The 22,440-nt window shown below is 40.9% G+C and overlaps 2 protein-coding genes across 2 annotated transcripts in view; both read right to left on the bottom strand.

Annotated features, from left to right (window-relative positions):
• LOC136699355 (meiosis inhibitor protein 1-like) overlaps window positions 1-22,440 on the bottom strand; it is a 55,141-nt gene that overhangs the window by 4,687 nt on the left and 28,014 nt on the right. The window contains 5 exon segments of the mRNA XM_066674019.1: window positions 15,720-15,851; window positions 19,020-19,126; window positions 20,322-20,403; window positions 20,540-20,718; window positions 20,823-20,907. Of these exon segments, the coding sequence (XP_066530116.1) occupies window positions 15,720-15,851; window positions 19,020-19,126; window positions 20,322-20,403; window positions 20,540-20,718; window positions 20,823-20,907 (585 nt within the window).
• LOC136699350 (uncharacterized) lies at window positions 11,621-14,452 on the bottom strand. The gene is made up of 5 exons (XM_066674008.1): window positions 12,979-14,452; window positions 12,817-12,882; window positions 12,701-12,736; window positions 12,312-12,614; window positions 11,621-12,221 (listed from the first exon to the last, which is right to left on the bottom strand). The coding sequence occupies exons 1-5, from the start codon at window positions 12,995-12,997 to the stop codon at window positions 11,629-11,631; spliced, it is 1,017 nt and encodes a 338-aa protein (XP_066530105.1). The 5' UTR covers window positions 12,998-14,452; the 3' UTR covers window positions 11,621-11,628.

Raw genomic sequence — 22,440 nt, forward strand, 5'->3', positions numbered from 1 at the left:
AATATGGTGATGATCTCAGTTGTGTGGACATTGCGAACCCGCATGTTTTTCGACAAGACCCGGTGGATGATTTGGCAACGTTGATGGCTAGACAACTGACAATCGCTGAAGCTCCTGAAGACAACGCTATATCTGCTCCGATTGATGTGGTGGACGGGCAAGTAAGCTCTACGGCGCTAAAACTGATAAAGTCCACTGTCGTTGTAATCCTACAACACATCATAAACAACAAGCTGAAGGAAACATGTCTTGGTTGTGAAGTGGATCACCCTAGTCAACTTCGACATTCGTGTCTGTTTGAACCTGATATCTTCTTTTTTGAAAAATACTATAAAGATATAACAAGGACATTGTTCACGCCTGCCTTAAAACAGGCCATAGCTGGGCTTCTAAAGTGTTTTGGAATAGAACTACCCCTTCTAAAAATTCAAGGATGTGTTGAAACAGTCGTCTGTGAATTACAATGCGAGCCGTACATTGTGGAAAAGCTGCAGGAACTAAGAGAAAGCCTGATTGATCAAACCTCTGAACGGTTTGTCAGCGATGCCGTTGACTGTTGGGAAGGTGATTCAAAGACTTGCAGAGCTGTTTAAGTGAAAATGGGGATAGTTTGCGGACACCAAAGTCTGTCAAAGCGTGTGCTGAAACACCGTGTGAACTGCGAATTGACACGTTTGTTGTATAAATGTATTGACGATAGTGTGGATGATTTTACACTCGTTAATAGTGTGTATGATGTCAATGTTAAACGTTTACAAAATTTCAAGAACCAAATGAATATTGTTAAATCAACATCGCATGATTGGTGTCATTTGACACAGTTATGTATAGATTCTGATGAAACAACCCTTGTGACTATTAGTAAATTACTGTCTCTCATGCCTAAGAGTGAAAATGTGGTAAAAATTGGTTATGTGCTTTGTCTATGTACATATATAATAGACATTTGTGTGATAAAACTTTCAACAAAGAAACCAATTGATGTTCGTAAAGTGATTGAAACATTTGTTGAATATCTAGTTGAGAAAAATGTAGATGTGTGTGCAAACTTTTTAGATTTCATCGATGCATTGTGAATAAAACAGTCAAACAAACAAATCTGGGGTCATTATTTTCAACAATGTCATCTATCGACACATCAAATCTTATGAGAACGGTATATTACACGCCGTCTAATTCTGGTTCATTAGGCGGTAAAAATCGTTTGAAACGGGGTGTTTTAGAGAATACAGGATTGTGTCTGTCTGATCAACAGGTTTCAGACTGGTTATCTGGAGAGGATGCATACACACTCCACAAACCCATACGACATAATTACAAAAGAAACCGGGTTATAGTATATGGCATTGACGCTCAATTCCAAGCTGATCTTGTTGATATGAGTGCGTATTCTAGGGAAAATGACGGATATAAATATATGTTGACATGTATTGACGTGTTCAGCAAATATGCGTGGGCTCGACTGTTAAAAAATAAGTCTGGTATAGAAGTCTCAAAGGCATTTGCGAACATATTAGAAGAAGGCAGAGTTCCTCAAAAGTTACAGACTGACAGGGGTAAAGAGTTTTTCAACAAACATTTTCAAAATTTAGTATCAAAAAACAAAATCACACATTTTGCTACAGGTAGTGAGCTAAAAGCCAGTGTCATAGAGCGGTTTAATAGAACGCTAAAAAGTCGTATGTGGCGTTATCTAACAGCTGTAAACTCCAAAAGGTACATTGATGTTTTACAAGATATTATGAGCGGTTACAATAATAGTTACCACCGTAGTATCAAAACCAAGCCAGCTGATGTGACGAAAGAAAACGAATCTAGCGTGTTTAAAACGCTGTATGGTGTGAGAAACAAATTAGACAAGAAAACCATATTTAAGTACAAGACTGGTGACGTTGTGCGTATTTCTAAAGTCAGGGGTCCGTTTACAAAGGGGTATGAGGAGAACTATACACAGGAGTTTTTCACTATATCAGAATGTATCCGACGACAACCACCCGTTTATAAATTGAAAGATTATGACGGTGACATTATACACGGCCGTTTCTATGAAGAAGAGTTGCAAAAAATACGCATGTCTACAGAAAAAGCATTCAAAGTTGAAAAAATTTTGGATAAAAAAAAACAGGGTAAAAAAACAATGGTTTTAGTGAAATGGTTAGGTTGGCCGTCAAAATTTAACAGCTGGGTTCCTGAAAATGATGTTGTGGACATACAAAGGCCTTAAAAGGTGTTGTACTTTGTGAACTAGTTCATTTACATCAAAGGACAAATATGGGGGACAATGGTTTTTGCGTCACACTGCCGAGCAATTCGTCTATGTCGGTATACCCCGATAATCAAATTTCTAATTATAGAACAAAACTAGCGAAACCAATCGATCTAAAAGGTGACTGGGAAGTAGGGGTGATAGAGTTTCAATACCCACGAACGTGGACAACCTTTTGTGAGCTAGATGCCACATTTAGCGTAATTGATAAAAAATCGGGCAAAACAACACAAATAACACTACCTACAGGGTATTATAACCATATACCGGCATTAGTTGCTGAGATTAATATCCATCTAGCAGACCATTCAATAGGTCTTGTTTATGACCAAATAAGTCACAGGTTATTTATTAAGACGTTATCTGATATCGGTTTGATATTTAATGGTAAACTAGCCATCATCTTGGGTTTTAAACCGGGTGTGATACTAGAGTGTGTAGTTAAAACAAATGACCCGGATGTCGTACAAAAAGAGTACGCGCCACACCCTGTCGACATCTATGGTGGTTTCTACTCAATGTTTGTTTACACAGACATTGTTGATTACCAATTAATTGGTGACAGTTTTGTACCTCTGTTCAGATGTGTACATATATCAGGGAACAACCATGATATTGTCACAGTTAGATACAGTAAGCCACACTACGTGTCGACAACAAAATCACAGATAAACGATATCGCTATAGAAGTGAAAACCGATCAGAACCAGCACGTAAATTTTTCTTATGGGAAAGTGGTTGTAAAGCTACACTTTAGACCTGTAAAACAAGGAATTAGGTTTTGAAAATGGAATCTTTCAACAGACAGGCCATGGATCCTGAACGTTACGTTTCTTACTATCAAAGTCAGGCCGGAGGCCACATGCCCGGCTATACAGGTAGCCCAACAATGTATGGTGCGGGATTTGGTGGGATTTTTAGAAATTTATTCAGAATGGCTATACCGTTGTTCAAGAAGGGTTTTAATATAGCCAAACCACATCTAAAAACAGCTGCTAAAAACATTGTAAGCGATGTTGTCAGTAACGGTCTGACGCGTATGATGGCACACAATCAAGATGGGTCGGGTATGTTGGTGATGGCTCGAAAATCTGTGAAACGACCCCCTGGTAAGAGGCGTGGCCGTCCTGCTAAGAAAACCAAGCTTGAGATGAAAAAACACATAGTGTCAAAAAGAAAGCGTAAGGGGAAGCAGACAACAACCTCGACCTGTAGGAAACCTATTAAAACCATTTTCTGATCATGGCTCTACTTCATCGCATGTCTGAGGAGTGTATTAAATCAGAACTGGACTTGTTTACAGTACCTTTAACACAAACCGCTATTGAGAAAAACACTTATGTCGAAATTCCGCCGCTGTCAGCAATATCCGACACTGCCCCACTGGAGTTTTTCATAGCCGGCCATGGTGAAGATTATATGGATCTAAATAACACACTATTATACCTTCGTCTTAAAATCACAAAACCTGACGGAAGCGACATTGATGACGGAGCCGCTGTGGGGTTGATAAACTATCCTGGAGCCACAATATTTTCACAGGTCGACGTGTCCCTAGGAGACAGGCTGGTATCACAGAGTTCAAGTACCTACCCATACCGTAGCATGATAGAATGTCTCGCCAACTATGGTCGGGACACCCTGGAAACTGTCTTCTCTGCAGGCCTCTTTTATCTGGACACTGCAGGGCATATGGATGAAACAAACCCCGCAAGGAACAATAGCGGTTTGGCAAAGAGGGCCGCATTTACAAACGCTAGTAATGTGGTAGAACTGCTGACCCCGATTCATAGCGACATATTTTTTCAGGAGAAATTGATGCTTAACGGTGTTGATATAAAAATTCGCATGACACGTAATAAGGATGATTTCTGTCTAATGCGGCATGACGCGTTAGCATACAAAGTGAATATTCTCTCTGCATCGTTATTTGTCAAAAAAGTATCTGTGTCACCAGCTGTAAGGTTGGGTCATGCCCAGACATTGTTGTCAACAACGGCTAAATACCCCATTGACAGAGTGTGTCTAAAAAACTTTTCCATACCCGCTGGAACACGTGTTTCTAACCAAGAAAATTTGTTCTTGGGGACTCTACCCAAGTCTATGATAATAGCCATGGTTGATAATGATGCATTCACAGGCGCGTATAATAAAAACCCCTTCGCGTTTAAACATTACAACTTGGAGTTTCTTGCGGTCTATTTAGACGGCCAACAATTTCCAGCCAAACCACACCAACCCGATTTCCACACTGGTTCCGCCGTGCGCGAATTCTTCCAGTTAGCGCTTGCATCTGGAAGACATCTGAAAAACCAGGCATTGCCAATTGATAGGCAGGATTTCCTACAGGGCTACACTCTGTATGCGTTTAACCTCACACCTGATGAAGAATGCGGTCAACACGTGTCTTTGGTCAAATCAGGTAATATTAGACTGGAGGTCCGTTTCAGACAGCCGCTCCCGCATACTGTAAATTTGGTTGTGTATGCTGTTTTTGACAGCATCATTGAAATCTCTAACCGAAGACAAGTTTTAGTGGATTATTACTAATGAATACGTTGGAGCTGTCTGCTGTAATGGACAAAGTGGCTGTTAACACACATTTTCTCGGTGTGTTAGCATGTGACCAATTACCAACAAATGGTATATGGAAATTACCTGTGACGGCTATTGTCAATACACACTCATCTGATCTTCCTGGCGAACATTGGCTTGCTATCTACATAAGTGAAGACCGTGTCGGGTGTTTTTTTGACAGTTTTGGAAATGCACCTACCTATGACAAGTTCCCTAAAATTATTAGTGATTTCCTTAAAACAACATGCACGACTTTGAGGTATTCTACCAGACAAGTTCAAGATTTTACATCAACCACATGCGGTCAACATTGTGTGTTTTTTCTATACCACATGGTTAGACTGTGTAATTATGAAGAAGTGATGTCAAAATATGGTTTTAATTTAACTAAAAATGACAATATGGTTTCAACCTTTGTGAAACATTTGTATCCGTGTGTTTGTAAGAACAGGTCGTTTATTTGTATACAACATGTTCAAAAAGGAGAGATGTTTATTGTATAACCCTGTGTAGTGTAAAGCTGACGAATAAAAACACTGATTTTCAAAAAGATTTTCAACTCTGGTTCGTTTATTTACAAATATACATGTAACAATAATAAAACAACAAATGACAGTTTTTCAAACATTGTGAAAAATATTCAAAACAATCAAGTAAACAAAACAATCACACATCAGATAAAATAAAAATAAAATATATAACAGTTAGAAGTTTAACCAAACACTTCTGTCTAAAACGGGGGAGAGAAATCTGGGGTGTTCAACACTCTTAACAGACGATTGCAAAGTGTCTTTCACTGGTGTAGCATAATCAGCAGACTTTTTATTTTTTAACAAATTAATTTTTTGTCTGACAAACTTATTTGGTATGGTAGAAAGAGGTATGTTTAAAACAGCAAAAGCCTCTAGAAACTCGCTCCACCCCCGAGGTCTACGATCATCGCTAACACGGTGTGCGGTGGTGATGCTTTTCACCAAGTCCAGAATATGTGACCCTGGGATCGTACGTCCATTTAAGACAAATTCTCCTAATTCATTCCAGGAAGACACATCTTTTGATTTAGACATTGTATCTAAAACATACTGAACATTCTGTCTGCTTCGCGAAGATACATTTCTAAGAACATCATCGGTTATGGAATGTTTGTTACCAGTCTGATCGACAACATTTATTTCCTTATTAACAGTATCCGCAGGCGGCAATGACAATGTTAAAGTATTGGTCTCCATATCACCATGTTTAGCGATGGTTAAATATCTCTGTAACACGGATGTATAAAGTTTGGCCTTCTCGTGGGGGTCGAGATCCCTCCTGGCCAAAATATCTCTGATCGACACGTCCAAATCATTTTCTACAATTTGTCTGACAGCGCCCCGACTGTTATCACTCTTTAACTTATCCAACTGGTGCTGAGGTACCAAAAATAATTTTTCAGCGTACTCCATGTCTTCAGTTTATCTCCCTGCTATCAAGCTTGCTATAAATGGTAAAGCAACGCTTAACAATGGTAAAAGAAAGCCGCCTTTCTGATTAATTATTTTCTTTTTCCGTGAAACACCAACCTTTTTATTTGCGATAAATTTAATTTCAGACTTCTTCTTCTTTAACTCACGATATTGTGTTGATGTGAGAGGCACGGTGCCATTAAGAACATTAAGGGCAACCTCGCACAGAGTTAAGATAAGTTCATTAGACGCCGTTTGTAAAATAACACGTCTCTGTGCTGGTGTGGCTTTAAATAAAAGTTTAAGAAGCGGCAGGTTTCTATATAGTCTGTCCGACATACTGATCTATCTGCGTATTTTCGGAATGTAAACAACAGGCGTGTTTGAAAGCAGATCTGTTCTGAGACGAAAATTTTCAGGAGTCTTAGCTTTATAATCAATTAAAAGGTGACCGAAGGACTTGCTAACAGCGTTTTGAAAACATTCCATGAAAAATTTGGTGTTGCCGGGGTACATCTGTCTACCTAACACACAAACCTGATTGTTGTCTCTAGGATTTTTAAATAATATGAGATAGTTTGTGTTCAAACTAATTGTCCTACTAGACTTTCCTTGAAAAAACAAATTTTGCATTAAGTAAATGGCACTTAAATTTCTGTGATGTACATACTGTGTAAACACCTTTTCCACTTCGGCATTATTGCTGGCATCTTTCATAACATCATCAATTATTAACAAATTATTTCTGTTAAGCGGTAAAAGTGTGTCGTCACATAGCGACGTTGGTATCCCTTGAACAAAAATAATATTTCTTATCTTTAACATTTCATCATAAAGGGGTTGCCAGCAGTCATAAATGTATACTATATTTTCTATTTTATTTGAAATCAACTCATCAGAACGCTCAATCAACTGTTTTACAAAAAAAGTTTTTCCGGAATTTGATGGTCCGCTTATTACACACGAAAATGGGTGTTGTAATCTAAAATCAAACCCGTCAACATCTATCACACCTCGACCGTCTTTAGTACCCATAAGGAAGTGTTGAAAAATCAGGCAACAGGACACGTTTGTTGTACACAACTTTAAACCGCTTCACTACTGATTTGTTTTTCAGCGTGAGGTTCTTTTTATTTCTCACAATGCCGTCAGCGCGAGCAAGTATGTGTCGGCTAGTATCGCGATTTGTCACATAATTATCAACAAGGTCAATAAGTGTGTCGAGTCTAATAACTTTTGAGTTTTCAGAATTTAGCGTAATGCCCTTTGCTTTCATGCATGTTTTACCGCCAGCTGTAAGATAACCGTACGTCTTAGGACCTCCCGAGCAGAACTCTGTAATGTAATCACCACCACCAATTTCATCTGTCAAATCGCCTAAATAAGGCCCCAGAGGGGGTTCCCAATCACCTTCACGAGAAACAAAAATAACACTGTCAGTGTCGCTATACAACAACCTGTCTCCCAATTTATCCATTAGATTATACAATTCTAAACGAGCGTGAGCTGTTGTAAATGCGCCGAGGAATACATTAATATCGCGTGTTGGACAGCTGTCTCCAGCCGAATAGCACCACTGAATCAATGCTGCGGTGTCGGACACAAATGAAAAGTGTTTAACCTCATAGCCGTCACCAAAGATGTGTTGTGAAAACTGTTCAGGGTCCGTTAACACTTCAGACACGGGCAGGTTTTCCCTCATTGAAAAACGCCCCCACAAACTGTTTAACAACAATTTGTTAATAGAACGACGCGCCTGGTTAAGGCATATCTTGTCAGGATTCAGTTGGATATTTTCCTTTTCAAAATAATCCCTGATGTATTCGGCCCTCTCTTCCTCTGTGACAGCATGTGCTGGATAACCACTGGCCTCCTGCTTGTACTGTAAAAACGTCTTTACATACTCGCAGAACAACGTCTCTGAACTGTCTGGGAAATGCCAAACTTCGTGGATTTTTGCAACTACATACCCTTTCTCAACAGCCTTCACTAGTTCAATACTGACCCATGACCCCGTTATAGATCTCTCTTCATCACTATGCATACACGAACGCAACTGGTTTTCGTGCCCGGCACATGTGCGGCACAGCGGGAACATTAACTTTCCATTACAACGATATGGTAAAACAGGGTGGAGGAGTTTTCTTGGCGGATATACTGTTGCCTTGACTAGACCATAGTAATCCTCAAGAGGTTGAAAGTCTTTGAAAAATATTTGGGGGTGCCCTACCGGGTATTTCTTCCGGGCCTGGCAGAATGGGTACAAGCTAGTGAAGTCCAAATATCTAATCTTCTCACCCTCCTTTGCTTTGTAATACAAATTATACGCATTTGTTCGACCACCAAAAAGTGCGTCTCTTGGTTTGAGCCTTTCAGGAGCTGTGTAATTAGAAATGAACGTGGCAACATCCAAATCATCCCTCTTAGCAGATGCCCACTGACATTCCCACATCACTTCAACTTCTAGACCATATGCACGAACAAGCGTCTCCACCTTGGTATCAAACCGCATTCGCAAATCACCATACAAGACCTTTGACATAGGATGGCACTGGTTCGGGTTGTAACGACATTCATGACCATGATGCATGCAACCATTAAATTCTAAAGCTTTTCGCACACCATCTTTTTCATAATAACCATCCACATAATATGCGCCAAACTTCATTTCCCCGTGAGTTAAAGCGTGGTGCACATCAACATCTCTTACATGCTTAACATACTCAAGCCATTCAATAGAGACGTTAGAGAATGTCTTGTGCTGGTTAATGTATGCGTTGTTGTGTGTCAGCGCCAGCGTGTCTTTTGGTAGAAAATGTGTTTTGTATACTGCCATACAACATGATGCTAATGTCGTATAATTAAACGGGTCTAGCTTTGTGCACTGAATGAATTCTTCGCGATACTTGATACATGCTTCGCGCAGTAAAACAACGTCGTTCCTGCCGTAAACATACAACTCCTTTTGGAAGTCAAAAACACCGTTTGAGACTGTGTCGTACCATTCGTCAAACTCTTTTTTGTCTTTGTCGTTCATAGTGTCATAACCATAAAAACCCTTTTCAGGGTATGGCCCCACATAGTTCTCATTTTGTTTTAAATTGAATTTGTGTGGGAAATGTCCTTTCTCGGAGCATGTTAGATTTAAGGCTGATGTTGTTTTAGCCAAACGCATTGGAATGAATGAATATGAGTCTATGTAACGTTGTTTGTATGTTTCATCATACATGGAGATCAGTCTACACCCCATCATGGTGATTTTGACAGCGACACCCACACTAGAAAAATATTCCAATAATAGAAAATTGTCAAAACCGGCCGCATTGTGTGCTAACCATGTGTACCCTTGATATTTGAGCTGTCTAAACTTTCTCATAAGCCTTTCTATGCAGTCAGACCCTTCTGCAGTGAATTCTGTACCATCATATGTAATAGCGCAGACAAAATTAGCTTCATGCTTTCCATTTTCAAAGCGTGTCTCAAAGTCGAAAAAGATGTAGGAATTACTGGGTTCTTTTATTTTGATCGGCTGTATGTAACATTCATGTGTGGTGTCCGATATTAAATCTTCACCACAATGAACACAACGACCCGACATACACTTGTGGGGTTTTGGTTTTATTAAACTTACGTGATAACGATGGCCACATTTTTTGCAATACTTAGTTAGATTGCATGAGGATGCTATCACCCCTGTAATAGACTGTTGTTTTTGTTTCTTATGCTGCTCATAGCAATAGACAGACTTGCAGTAACGCGAACAGTCATCACAATATTTCACACGCCTGGGGTGTTTGTGACACATCGCATCTTGACACACATCGCAACTATATTTACAGCTATGATCTCTGGCGTTAGTGTAGCCCGTATAACAAAACGTGCAAACATGCGGCACCCCCATGAACGCTTTCAAATTTTTTACCAAATAATAATGACCGTCATGGAGGTACAGAAACGCAGTCTTGGTATGTGGTTTGTCTTTGGTTTGGTACTTTTCTAATTTACCCGAACGACTCTTGTGGAACACAACTATTTTAATACCATACTTATATTCAAAACGACCAATATCATTAAAACCTACTCTATGGTCACGTGTGTAGCCAATGTTTATCTGTATCTGTTCGGCTATAGGTTCTAATGTGTTATGTGGTACATGCGGATTCAGAAAAAGAGCAATGCAGATTGCAAAACACAGATTGTTTGAGATGTTTGTTGGGCAGAAAAGATTCAGTCTGTTCCTTTTGATCACCTGATCGTGTGCTAGGTCACGCACCTTACGACGAACACCACCATTTTTACCCACGACTATCGAGACAGTCAGAGCCAAACTCTCATCCGTTTTAATACTGTTATTGCTCTGCATAACCCTTTCAATAGCGTCTGAAAATCTGTCCACACTGTAACCGTCCCTTGAAGACAACACCGTGTTTACATCAGATGTTAAACTACTACCTCTTAGGGTGATGTCGACAACACCGCCATCACCAGCCAAGACCCTGGAGAATGACACAATTTCTGACAACACATCGTGTATATAGGACGTGTATGAAGCTATGTCTGTGGATGGCGCATCATGTAAATTCAGCATCCGGTGAAGCACAACGCTGTTAAACCGATTCCTAGACACTATGGTATAATCGTCTACAACACCACCATTTCTCACCAATTCTGCTATATGACCGTCAGATAAACCAAAGTTAGGAGCTGTTGGGTCAAATGCTGAATGTCCAGGTGTTGTCACACCGCTACCTGTTTGTTCATTGTTTATGTGTTGTGTATTATTTTGAATATCATTTTCTAGGTCTGCTATAGCCATGTCACATTCTTCGATAAGACAGTGTAGTTTTTCACTTGGAGACAACCGCCCCCAAGCATCATATGTTGTGTCATCACATGCAAAATCTGTTGATTGTTCGCCACTACTATCATATCTACAACGCTTAACCGGTTGTGTATGTGATGCTTGTCTTGTGTTTGTTAACCATTCGTCCAGTGTAATTTGTAATAAGCCATGTGCGTTACTGTTATCGCTGTCTTGTATGTCTACGTCTTGCTGGTTGCTAAGCGATTCAATACCCATATCATATTCGTCCATAAGACAAAGCATTTTTTCACTCGGGGTCATCACGCGCAAAATCTGTAGATGCCATGACTGTTTAGACCTATTTGGTTTTCGATACACAAATTGTTGGTTTTTAAATGTCAATGGTTTAAAATAATGCTATTACTTTTGAATGTACGTTAATGATTTGATTTATTTAACACATACTTGAAAAAAAAAACCACAGTATATTATTAACACAATAATAATAATAATAACAATTATAATATTAACTATTATTATCTACAAGACGGCCCTGCAACAGGGATCCGTGTTGATTTTTTTAACTGCAAAAGTCTGTTTAATTTATACAACAATTCTAACGCTGTTTCACTGTGCGCAACCTGTTTCTTACACAAACCATGAATATCCTTAACTAAATTGGCATTAGCTGTTTGTTCTTTACACAAGGCTTCAATACGTTCAACCTGTTTCTGAATAATATTGTCACGCCTGCGGTTTAAAGCAGCCTGCCTACGCTGTTCAATAGAGATTTTAGCGATCTCCTGTGACATCTGTCTCATCAACGTTATTAGCTCAACAGGGTTGTTAGCACAATTACAACCCCCCACCTGGTTTTGTTGTTGTTGTTGTTGTTGTTGTTGTTGTTGTTCGTGATCTTGATTGGATTTTATTTCATCCGTAACAGAGTCCCCAGGTTCGATCAGAGCATCATTTAACACATCATTCGGCACAACAGCAGCACCGTTGTCCTCCTTTACTGTAAAGCTGTTATCATTCCATGTTTTAAATAACTCATCAGACCATCCAGCGGCGCACAGACCAGGATCAACACAGTCCTCATACACCGACAGATCGAAAATGTCCAAATCTATGAACAGATCAAATAATGAAACACTCGTTAACACACAAACCTCATGTTATAAATAATACAAATAATATTTAATTGTGTTTTTATTACCGTTTGTTTTGTGGATATCGTCCAATCTAAGACGTTTACCACTACTTGAGCGCGATGTTTGAGCACCACCAGATCCAAAACTACCACGTTTTCCTTGTGGAACAGGCACCCTGATGTCCCTTGGGACGCTTTGATTGGATCGGGTAGGACTGCTTGTTAAACACGGCGTAAATGTTTGCGGCGCTTGGTCGTTGTTGGCGTACGTAGCATCCAATGGTTCAACAACAGCAGAGGTGCCGGGAACAACTTCAAACCCTGGCGGTGTTAAGAGATTTGTTTCTTCAACCAAACGTGTCAACCCTACTACAGAGAACATATAAATTACACACTATTGCGACACACAATCAAAATATAACACCATGAGTTATAAGATGTATCAGACAACCTACCAAGAGGATTTAAATACCCCGTAGCATCCACAGTTTCTGAAGAAATGAAAAATAATCTCATGAATAACAACTAAAATCAAAAAAGACACATAAAATAATAAAGAGCAGAGTCATACCTTCACAAAGTTGTGATAAACCTTCAATGCTCCTAATGGCACGGATGGTTTCTAACTCAGATGTACCTAGACAAGATAAACCCTGTTAAGTGGGTAAGAAAATATTATATCACCGAAATTCTGACAAAAAATTAGGTAGAAATCTGTAGTTTAAACACTTACCGAAAATGTAGGACTCCATTGCGACTTCCAAATAGTGTCGGTATAGGCTTTCTCACAAACACAGGATTCAAGCTAACTATATATACATGGGGGGCTGTGGGTGTGTCAGGGGTGTGGTGTGGGTGTGAGGGGAAACCCGTATAAGGGCATCCTGTACTGACCTGTCAGTCATAAGCCCGAGAATCAAACAGTTTAATTTTAACATCCCTAAAATATTCGCGAGGGCTGCTACCAAATGCTTTACCACGCCGTTTCTTCCTTGGCGCAAAAGCAACGTTGGTTTCAGAACTAATAGTTGGTGTAACTGCAGATTCTCTTAAAAGAGACTGATTTACACACACTGTAGACATTTTAAAAAGCGTTTAGCCATAGAAATCCACAGGGTCATTTTAAATAACACATGCAAACACAACACACCCCCAATATGTTGGGGGGTGAGGGTGTCAGGGGTGGGGTGTAGGTGTGAGGGGAAGCCCATATAAGGACATCCTGTACTGACCTGTCACCTGGGTCATAAATCAGGGGTCATAAATCAAGGGGTCATAAATCATTCACAGAGGTGTTTGACAGAAGGTGTAGGATATATACTACTTTTGTAAATTCTTCCAATAAACTTAAGTTTGGTTACAAATGTATACAGAATTTGGCATCTTCTGAAACCTCACAAACCGTACAAATCTAGACCATTATTGACATTCTTCTGGATCCAAAATGGCACAAGTCCTTGGATACTAACGACTGTCAACTGTAATTTTTTACCATCAATGTGCCCCAACAGCACTTAGGCATGTTCACATAAATCATAGCCTACATCAATTACAGATGAAAACTAAAACTTAAACATGACTTTAACATTGTGCCCAGTACATAGTGCATTTCTGCTGGAAAAGAATAGTATATTAACGGCTGTTGTGGTGTTTGGAGGGGGGGACTTTAGAACTCTTGTAGAATTATGTGTAAGCATGTTCAGCATTCATAACAACACATTTTGCATAAAAGGGATATACAGGTGCATCGCAATAAATTAGAATATCATCATATAATATAGATTCATTACACACAGAGTCTATTTCTGTCCCGCCCTGGTCCTGTCGTGTGTTTTCCCAGCCATGTGCTCTTGCACATGGTTCTGTTTGTTATTGTTCCTGTCTCCGCCTTAGTCCCTCCTCCTCGTCAGTGTCTCATTTGTAACCCTGCCCCCTCATTATCAGTCTCAGGTGTCCTTGTGTGTATATAAGTCCCTTTGTCTCTGTGTATGTTTGTTGGATATTCCACGTTTGCGTGTCTGTCTTATCCTTGATTTGATTCACCACCCTGTGTATATCTGTCTGTTTTTCCCTTGTGCTTCATGTACTTGTTTGGTTTAGTCCGTTTCTCTCTCTGTCTAAGCCTCTCATGTCTAGGTCTCTGTTTTGACTCTGTCTAGGTTATGTCTGTTTCTCTCTCTGTCAAAGTCTTTCTGTCCAAATCTCTCTCTCTGTCTTTCTTTATCTTAGTTTCCCGTCGCGTTATCCAAGTCTGTCTATTCCTGTTTTGTTATCAATTGTTCAATAAAATTAGTCACTGTGTTTTAGCAAGTGCGTCCGCCTCCGTCAGTCCGCCCAGTCCTGACAATTTCAAGCATTTATTTTTTTTAATGTTGGTGATTATGGCTCACAGACAGTGAAAACCCAAAAGTCATTATCTCAGGAAATTAAAATATTATATAAAACCAATTAAAAAAAAATTATTTTTAATACAGAAATGTTGGTCTACTGAAAAGTACGTAGAGTATATGCACTCGATACTTGGTCTGGGCTCCTTTTGCATGAATTACTGCATCAATGCTGTATGTCATAGAGGCTTTCAGCTCGTCTGCATTGTTTGGTCTGGTGTCTCTCATCTTCCTCTTGACAATAAACCATAGATTCTTTATGGGGTTTAGGTGAGGCGAGTTTGCTGGCCAATCAAGCAGTGATCCTGTGGTTATTAAACCAGGTATTGGTACCTTTGGCAATGTGGACAGGTGCCAAATTCTACTGGAAAATAAAATCCGCATCTCTATAAAGTTTGTCAGCAGAGGGAAGCAGGAAGTCCTCTAAAGTTTCCTGGTAGAAGGCTGCGCTGACTTTGGACTTGATTTAACACAGTGGGCCAACACCAGCAGATGACACGGCTCCCCAAACCATCACTGACTGTGGAAACTTCACACTAGACTCAAGCAGCTTGGATTGTGTGCCTCTCCACTCTTCCTCCAGACTCTGGGACATTGATTTCCAAATGAAGTACAGCGGTCCACTCCTTGTGAATCTCGCCCAAATTTTTGAATGGCCTTTTCTTGACCATCCTTTAAAGGCTGCGGTTATGTTTGGTGCTTGTGAACCTTTTTCTACCACACTCTTTCCTTCCAGTCAACTTTAATATGCTTGGATACAGCAGGAGGGTGACAATGACTGCCTTCTGGACATCTGTCGAGTCGGCAGTCTTCCCCATGATTGTGCAGCCTACTGAACCAGACTAAGGGACCATTTTAAAGGCTTAGGTAGGCTTTGCATGTGTTCATTATTCCCATTTTCTGAAATATAGACTTTTGGGATTTCATTGGCTGTAAGCCATAATCATCAACATTAAAAATAAATAAACTCTTGAAATATATCACTCTGTTTTTAATAAATCTATATAAGTTTCACATTTTGAACTGAACTATTTTTGATGATATTTTAATTTACTGAGATGCACCTGTGTGTGTGTGTGTGTATTACCTCAGTGAGCAGTAGTTTCAGAGTGTGTGTGCTGTTTTCTCCTAGCTCCTTCACTCCTTTGCTCTCTGCAGCTTCACACACACACTCAATATCAGAGACCCACTGAGTTATGCCTTCAGACCAGTGGACCAGCTGAACACACACACGAAAATATAAACTAAAAGACATATCTGTGAATTCTTAATTGAATGACAAAATTCAGGCTTAAATATTTACACAAAGCCATATATAAAATATACAACAAGCATAAAAAATGATTTAACAGCTAGACAGCTTTTGAAGCAACTGTGTGATGATGCAGGCCTTAAACGGCCAAAACTTTGTCTGGGCCTAAACAACCAACAAAAATGTACAAATGATCATGAATTTTAAAATGTGTTCTATTTAAAAATAAAACGTGAAACAAAAATTCTTAGATTTAGGACGAGAGCATGACGTGACTGTGTAATGGAGAAGTGGGATTATAATCCTAAAAACTAATATATATAAAAAACATATTATTGCAGTGTGATGTTTCTTTAAAAGGAACATGGAATAGGCACTGCGTTAGATTATTTCAGTGTACATTTAAAATATAATGTCATTAACTTTTAAAGGCTTGCCATGTGCTCAAATTAATATTACATTAAGATCACACTGATATTTTTGATCATGCAACTGCAAATCAAGCATTTTAAACTATTAGGTTCAACTCATACCAGACATGCTGGCAGGACAGATTCTGCAGTGTAACAGGAGGAAGAATAAATTAATCCCTCATCCATTCATAGTATCATCAAAGAGGAACCCCAAAGATGAAACTGATGAAAATTCATTCATTATCTGTAACCCTTATCCAGTTCAGGGTCGCGGTGGGTCCAGAGCCTACCTGGAATCATTGGACGCAAGGTGGGAACACACCCTGGAGAGGGCACCAGTCCTTCGCAGGGCAACACACACTCACACATTCACTCACACACACACCTACGGACACTTTTGAGTCTCCAATCCACCTACCAACGTGTGTTTTTGGACTGTGGGAGGAAACCGGAGCACCCGGAGGAAACCCACGCAGACACAGGGAGAACACACTAACTCCTCACAGACAGTCACCCGGAGGAAACCCATGCAGACACAGAGAGAACACACTAACTCCTCACAGACAGTCACCTGGAGGAAACCCACGCAGACGCAGGGAGAACACACCACATTCCTCACAGACAGTCACCCGGAGGAAACCCACGCAGACACAGGGAGAACACACCACACTCCTCACAGACAGTCACCCGGAGGAAACCCACGCGGACACAGGGAGAACTCACCACACTCCTCACAGACAGTCACTCAGAGGAAACCCACGCAGACACAGGGAGAACACACCACACTCCTCACAGACAGTCACCTGGAGGAAACCCACGCAGACGCAGGGAGAACACACCACATTCCTCACAGACAGTCACCCGGAGGAAACCCACGCGGACACAGGGAGAACACACCACAGTCCTCACAGACAGTCACCCGGAGGCAACCCACGCAGACACAGGGAGAACACACCACACTCCTCACAGACAGTCACCCGGAGGAAACCCACGCGGACACAGGGAGAACTCACCACACTCCTCACAGACAGTCACTCAGAGGAAACCCACGCAGACACAGAGAGAACACACCACACTCCTCACAGACAGTCACCTGGAGGAAACCCACGCAGACGCAGAGAGAACACACCACACTCCCCACAGAATTTTTACAGTTCAACCATATGCATCTTTGACGAATATAGACCACTGTGTCTGACATTCAGCCTTGCGATGTGTGACATTAATTTTTCTATTTGTTCACAAACTAAATACATATTTGAGAATTTTCAGCTTTGATGGCTCACATTATTATAGGTCACTTTAAATATCAAATTAAAGGGTTAAATCAGCACCAGTGTTTGGGTAAAATGTCCTTTTTTGAGTTTAAAAAAAAGGGACAAATGATGGTAAACACTTGTGAGTGTGTCTGATGCTGGGAATGAATGAGGGATGAATCTTCTCCTCCTGTCACACTCCAGATTCTCTCTGTCCTGACAGCACTGTGAATAAATCATCAACCTGCTGTAGAAAACACACACGCACACACACACTTACATACCCTGAAGGCTGAAGTGTGAGTAAAAGAATCAGAGGAAGAAAAAAGACAACATAGATGCAAGTAGATGTGTGTGTGTGTGTGTGTGGGTGTGTGTGTATAAAAAGAAAGAGAGAGGGCTTGATGTACTGATCAGTTTCACAAACTAACTTGTCATTTCTGCCTGTGTGTTGTGTATGAAAATGGCACAGAAGCCTGCACTCACTGTTTATGTGCCCTTTACATGGGGGAAAAATCATCATAATGCAATTCTCTGAATCACACTCCTACAACTGGTAAAGAGTCACAGAAAATACAGAAAACGGGCTGAGAGTTTGGGTGTGTGGATGACTATATATTAACGAAAATAAGCACCATCTGTTCTTTATATTGGGTTGCACTTTCAAAAGAGTCAGACCAATTAAACATGGTCCAAAACTAAGACGTCTCCCTTCTTTTATAAGGTTATTGTTCGATACAATGTTTTGTTTTGACAGCAATTGTATTCTGTTCAATTTAATGTTTAGGCAACAAAATATCTTCTAGGACCTACGAGTTTTAAACTGTGTTATTTTCTCAATGACCTGCTGCTGGGAAACTTTCCAAAACAATGGAAACAGACACAGCAGCTGTTCTTCACTGTTTTTTCTAAAGATGCCTCATATTCATAACATAATAAAGGCAGCATTACAGCCCATCGCCGCATGTCAATAAACTTGGCAAAGCTACTAAGACGTATAAACAATACTTGTCATGTCAGTTTGAAACGAAAGCTGTTTTTTGACATTTACTCTCCTAACGTCACACAGGAAGCTAGAGTTACAAGCCTGAGGCGGCTAGGAAAATTACTCCATTGACAATTACCAGCAAATAAAAGACTGTAGGAAAAACACCAAAGAAAGCAGTCAACAGCAGTAGTGATTATGTTAATTGTATTCTTGTTAATGCTAATGATTATATTCATATTAAGGCCATTGAAGTGGTATTGCCCACTAATGATCCTGGGGTTGTTAAACAAATCCCATTATATGTATATGTCTTTTTTAAGATGCCTTGTCATTATTTAAAAATAGATGCAGAAATGTTGCTGCTTTCCAGATTTTTGGACATTTCATTTTCTCCCTCCAGTGGAAACAAGCCTGAACTCTGTGTGTGTGTGTGTGTGTGTCTTTAAAAAAAGAGATAGTGGGAGTGTGTGATTCTCACCAGAGTGAGTAGGCCGAGTGTAGCTGGGTGTAGTGTCAGGTTCGCTCCTGAGTTTAGCAGAGAGTACAGCAAGAAACGATTCCATGGCTGACAAACTAAATACTGCGCTACACACACAAAGTATGAAAAAAAAAACATTTGATCAGCAGTAACACACTCGTATACAGTTCTCTACAAATGTCATAGATATTAACAGACATTAATTTCTTTAGCTTTGCAAATACAGCAGGGAAAAAAGAAAAAAACATAACAAATTATTACACAGATGCCTGTCTATAAAGCAATATTAAGTTAAGTACATGGGCAGCAGGTAGTGGCGCAGTCACACAGCTCCAGGGACCTGGAGGTTGTGGGTTCGATTCCCGCTCCGGGTGACTGTCTGTGAGGAGATGGTGTGTTCTCCCTGTGTCTGCGTGGGTCCAGAGCCTACCTGGAATCATTGGGTGCAAGACGGGAATACACCCTGGAGGAGGCGCCAGTCCTTCAGAGGGCAACACACACTCAAACATTCACTCACACATTTACACCTATGAACACTTTTGAGTCGCCAATCCACCTACCAACGTGTGTTTTTGGAGCGTGGGAAGAAAACCAGAGCACCCGGAGGAAACCCACGCGGACACTGGGAGAACACACCAACTCCTCACAGACAGTCACCCGGAGGAAACCCACGCAGACACAGGCAGAACACACTGCACTCCTCACAGACAGTCACCCGGAGGAAACCCACGCAGACACAGAGAGAACACACCGCACTCCTCACAGACAGTCACCCGGAGGAAACCCATGCAGACACAGGGAGAACACACCACACTCCTCACAGACAGTCACCTGGAGGAAACTCACCCAGACACAGGGAGAACACACCGCACTCCTCACAGACAGTCACCCGGAGGAAACCCACGCGGACACAAAGAGAACACACCACACTCCTCACAGACAGTCACCCGGAGGAAACCCATGCAGACACAGGGAGAACACACCACACTCCTCACAGACAGTCACCCGGAGGAAACCCATGTGGACACAGGGAGAACACGGACACAGGGAGAACACACCACACTCCTCACAGACAGTCACCCAGAGCGGGAATTGAACCCACAACCTCCAGATCCCTGGAGCTGTGTGACTGCGACACTACCTGCTGCCCCACTGTGCAGCCCTACTATAATATCATGTTATATAACATTATTATGAACTTAATTAACCCGACTGAAAATCCAACAGATGAAGAGTGGTCTCTGACATTTTGAGAGTACAATAAATGCATAAGCATAAACAACAATGTACACCTCTTTGTACCTATAGCAGGCTTCCTTCTATGCAAAAAGCCTATCAGTGACCTCAGACAATTCACCGATGCAATGAGCAATATCTCCTCCTTCTGTAAAACACACACACACACAGATATGAATAATACATGAGTCTCCAAGAGCAGTCCCAATGAGCAGAACTCAATATCAAAGTAGTGCAGACAGCTGCTACAGACACACTGATTCAGTGCATATGTATGTGTGTACCTGCAGCAGTAGATTCTGTAATGCTGTCATTAGGCTGGTAGCTCCTCTATAACTCAAAGGATAGAGAGCTCCATCTGAAGGTTGCAGGGGGTGCTGCAGCCCTGCACACTCTGATATACACACTACAGGAGAGGACAGATCAACATCCAGGACAGCCTGCATCAGCCGCACTGTACACACTAGAGACAGAGAGAGAGAGATAAAGACATAGAGAGTCTTCAAAAAACACACTGAGTATTTGATACCTATTAATAGATATGTTCGAGTGGGGGTCTAGTCTTACCCAGTTCCAAGCTGTCAGTATGCCTTTTATAGAAGGTTAGTGCTTTCACCATGTCCTCTAGATCTAAAGACACAATCTTATGTACCTGAAACTCACATATGGACACACTCAAAATGTTTTCTTACTTAAAGATATTACAACACACAACAAAAAAAAGGTCTGCTGCATGTGGGTGTGTTTTCCACGTGTGTTTTTATTGAACATGTACTTATGCTACTGTATTTTGTAGTACACACTCACTAATGAACACCAACAATAACCATATTTCCTTCTATATCAGTATGTGGTGCATATAGATTCTCCTTTTTCAGATGACTGCATGATGGAGATGAATAAAAACAGTCTGATAATGAAGCCCTTCAATATCATCAATATCCATTTATCTTCAGACACAATCCGTGTTTCAAGTCTTGCCCGAAGCCCTTCCTCGAAATGAGCATTTTGATGACTTTGTCGAATGGTGAACAAGTGGTCGTGAGGGTTCATGTGTTGACGGGGGGTTGGTGTGATAACAGCAGAATGGGACACAGTTGCACCCTCCAGGTGTTTACATCACTACAGTTTAAATGTGAAACACGTTGGCCACACTGGGGTTAATATTGTTGCATTTTATAAGACGCTTAAACGTAAATAGTTTGAAGGTTGCTGAAATATTTTTTAATAATATCTTATGAAGGATTGGAGGCTGTGACTCACAAGCTTTTAATTTTCTTCTCTTTTACAAAACTAACAAATCATTTCATCAGTCTTTATAATCTACAGGGTGAGTCATTTATCTGTAAACACCTTAATAAAATGGGAATGGTTGGTGATATTAACTTCCTGTTTGTGGCACATTAGTATATGGGAGGGGGGAAACTTTTCAAGATGGGTGGTGACTATGGCGGCCATTTTAAAGTCGGACATTTTGGATCCAACTTTTGTTTTTTCAATGGGAAGAGGGTCATGTGACACATCAAACTTATTGAGGGGGATAGAGGGTGCAAGTGTGAGTACTGAGAAAGGGGAGAACAATATAATGTTGAGAACAATACATTCATTCATTATCTGTAAGCGCTTTCCAGTTCAGGGTCGCGGTGGGTCCAGAGCCTACCTGGAATCATTGGGCACAAGGCGGGAATACACCCTGGAGGGGGCGCCAGTCCTTCACAGGGCAACACAGACACACACACTCACACCTACGGACACTTTTGAGTCGCCAATCCACCTACCAACGTGTGTTTTTGGACTGTGGGAGGAAACCGGAGCACCCGGAGGAAACCCACGCAGACACAGAGAGAACACACCAACTCCTCACAGACAGTCACCCGGAGGAAACCCACGCAGACACAGGGAGAACACACCAACTCCTCACAGACAGTCACCCGGAGGAAACCCACGCAGACACAGGGAGAACACACCACACTCCTCACAGACAGTTACCCGGAGCGGGAATCGAACCCACAACCTCCAGGCCCCTGGAGCTGTGTGACTGCGACACCTACCTGCTGCGCCACCGTGCCACCCGAGAACAATACAGGAAAACGTAAAGGTTCTCTGTGTATTTATTATTTGACAGTCATCTTTGAGCAGAGATTAAAAACTAGGCGAAACTGACACTCTTCTCCAGTAAAAAAAT

The sequence above is a fragment of the Hoplias malabaricus genome, chromosome 6 (assembly GCF_029633855.1).
Source record: "Hoplias malabaricus isolate fHopMal1 chromosome 6, fHopMal1.hap1, whole genome shotgun sequence".
NCBI classification, from domain to species: domain Eukaryota; kingdom Metazoa; phylum Chordata; class Actinopteri; order Characiformes; family Erythrinidae; genus Hoplias; species Hoplias malabaricus.

What these genes read in the sequence shown, in the direction of transcription:
- LOC136699350 (XM_066674008.1), bottom strand. An exon ending in TTTATCACAACTTTGTGAAG is followed by an intron (nt 12,737 to 12,816) that starts GTATGACTCTGC and finishes TCATTTCTTCAG; the next exon opens with AAACTGTGGATGCTACGGGG. An exon ending in CGATATCCACAAAACAAACG is followed by an intron (nt 12,222 to 12,311) that starts GTAATAAAAACA and finishes ATCTGTTCATAG; the next exon opens with ATTTGGACATTTTCGATCTG.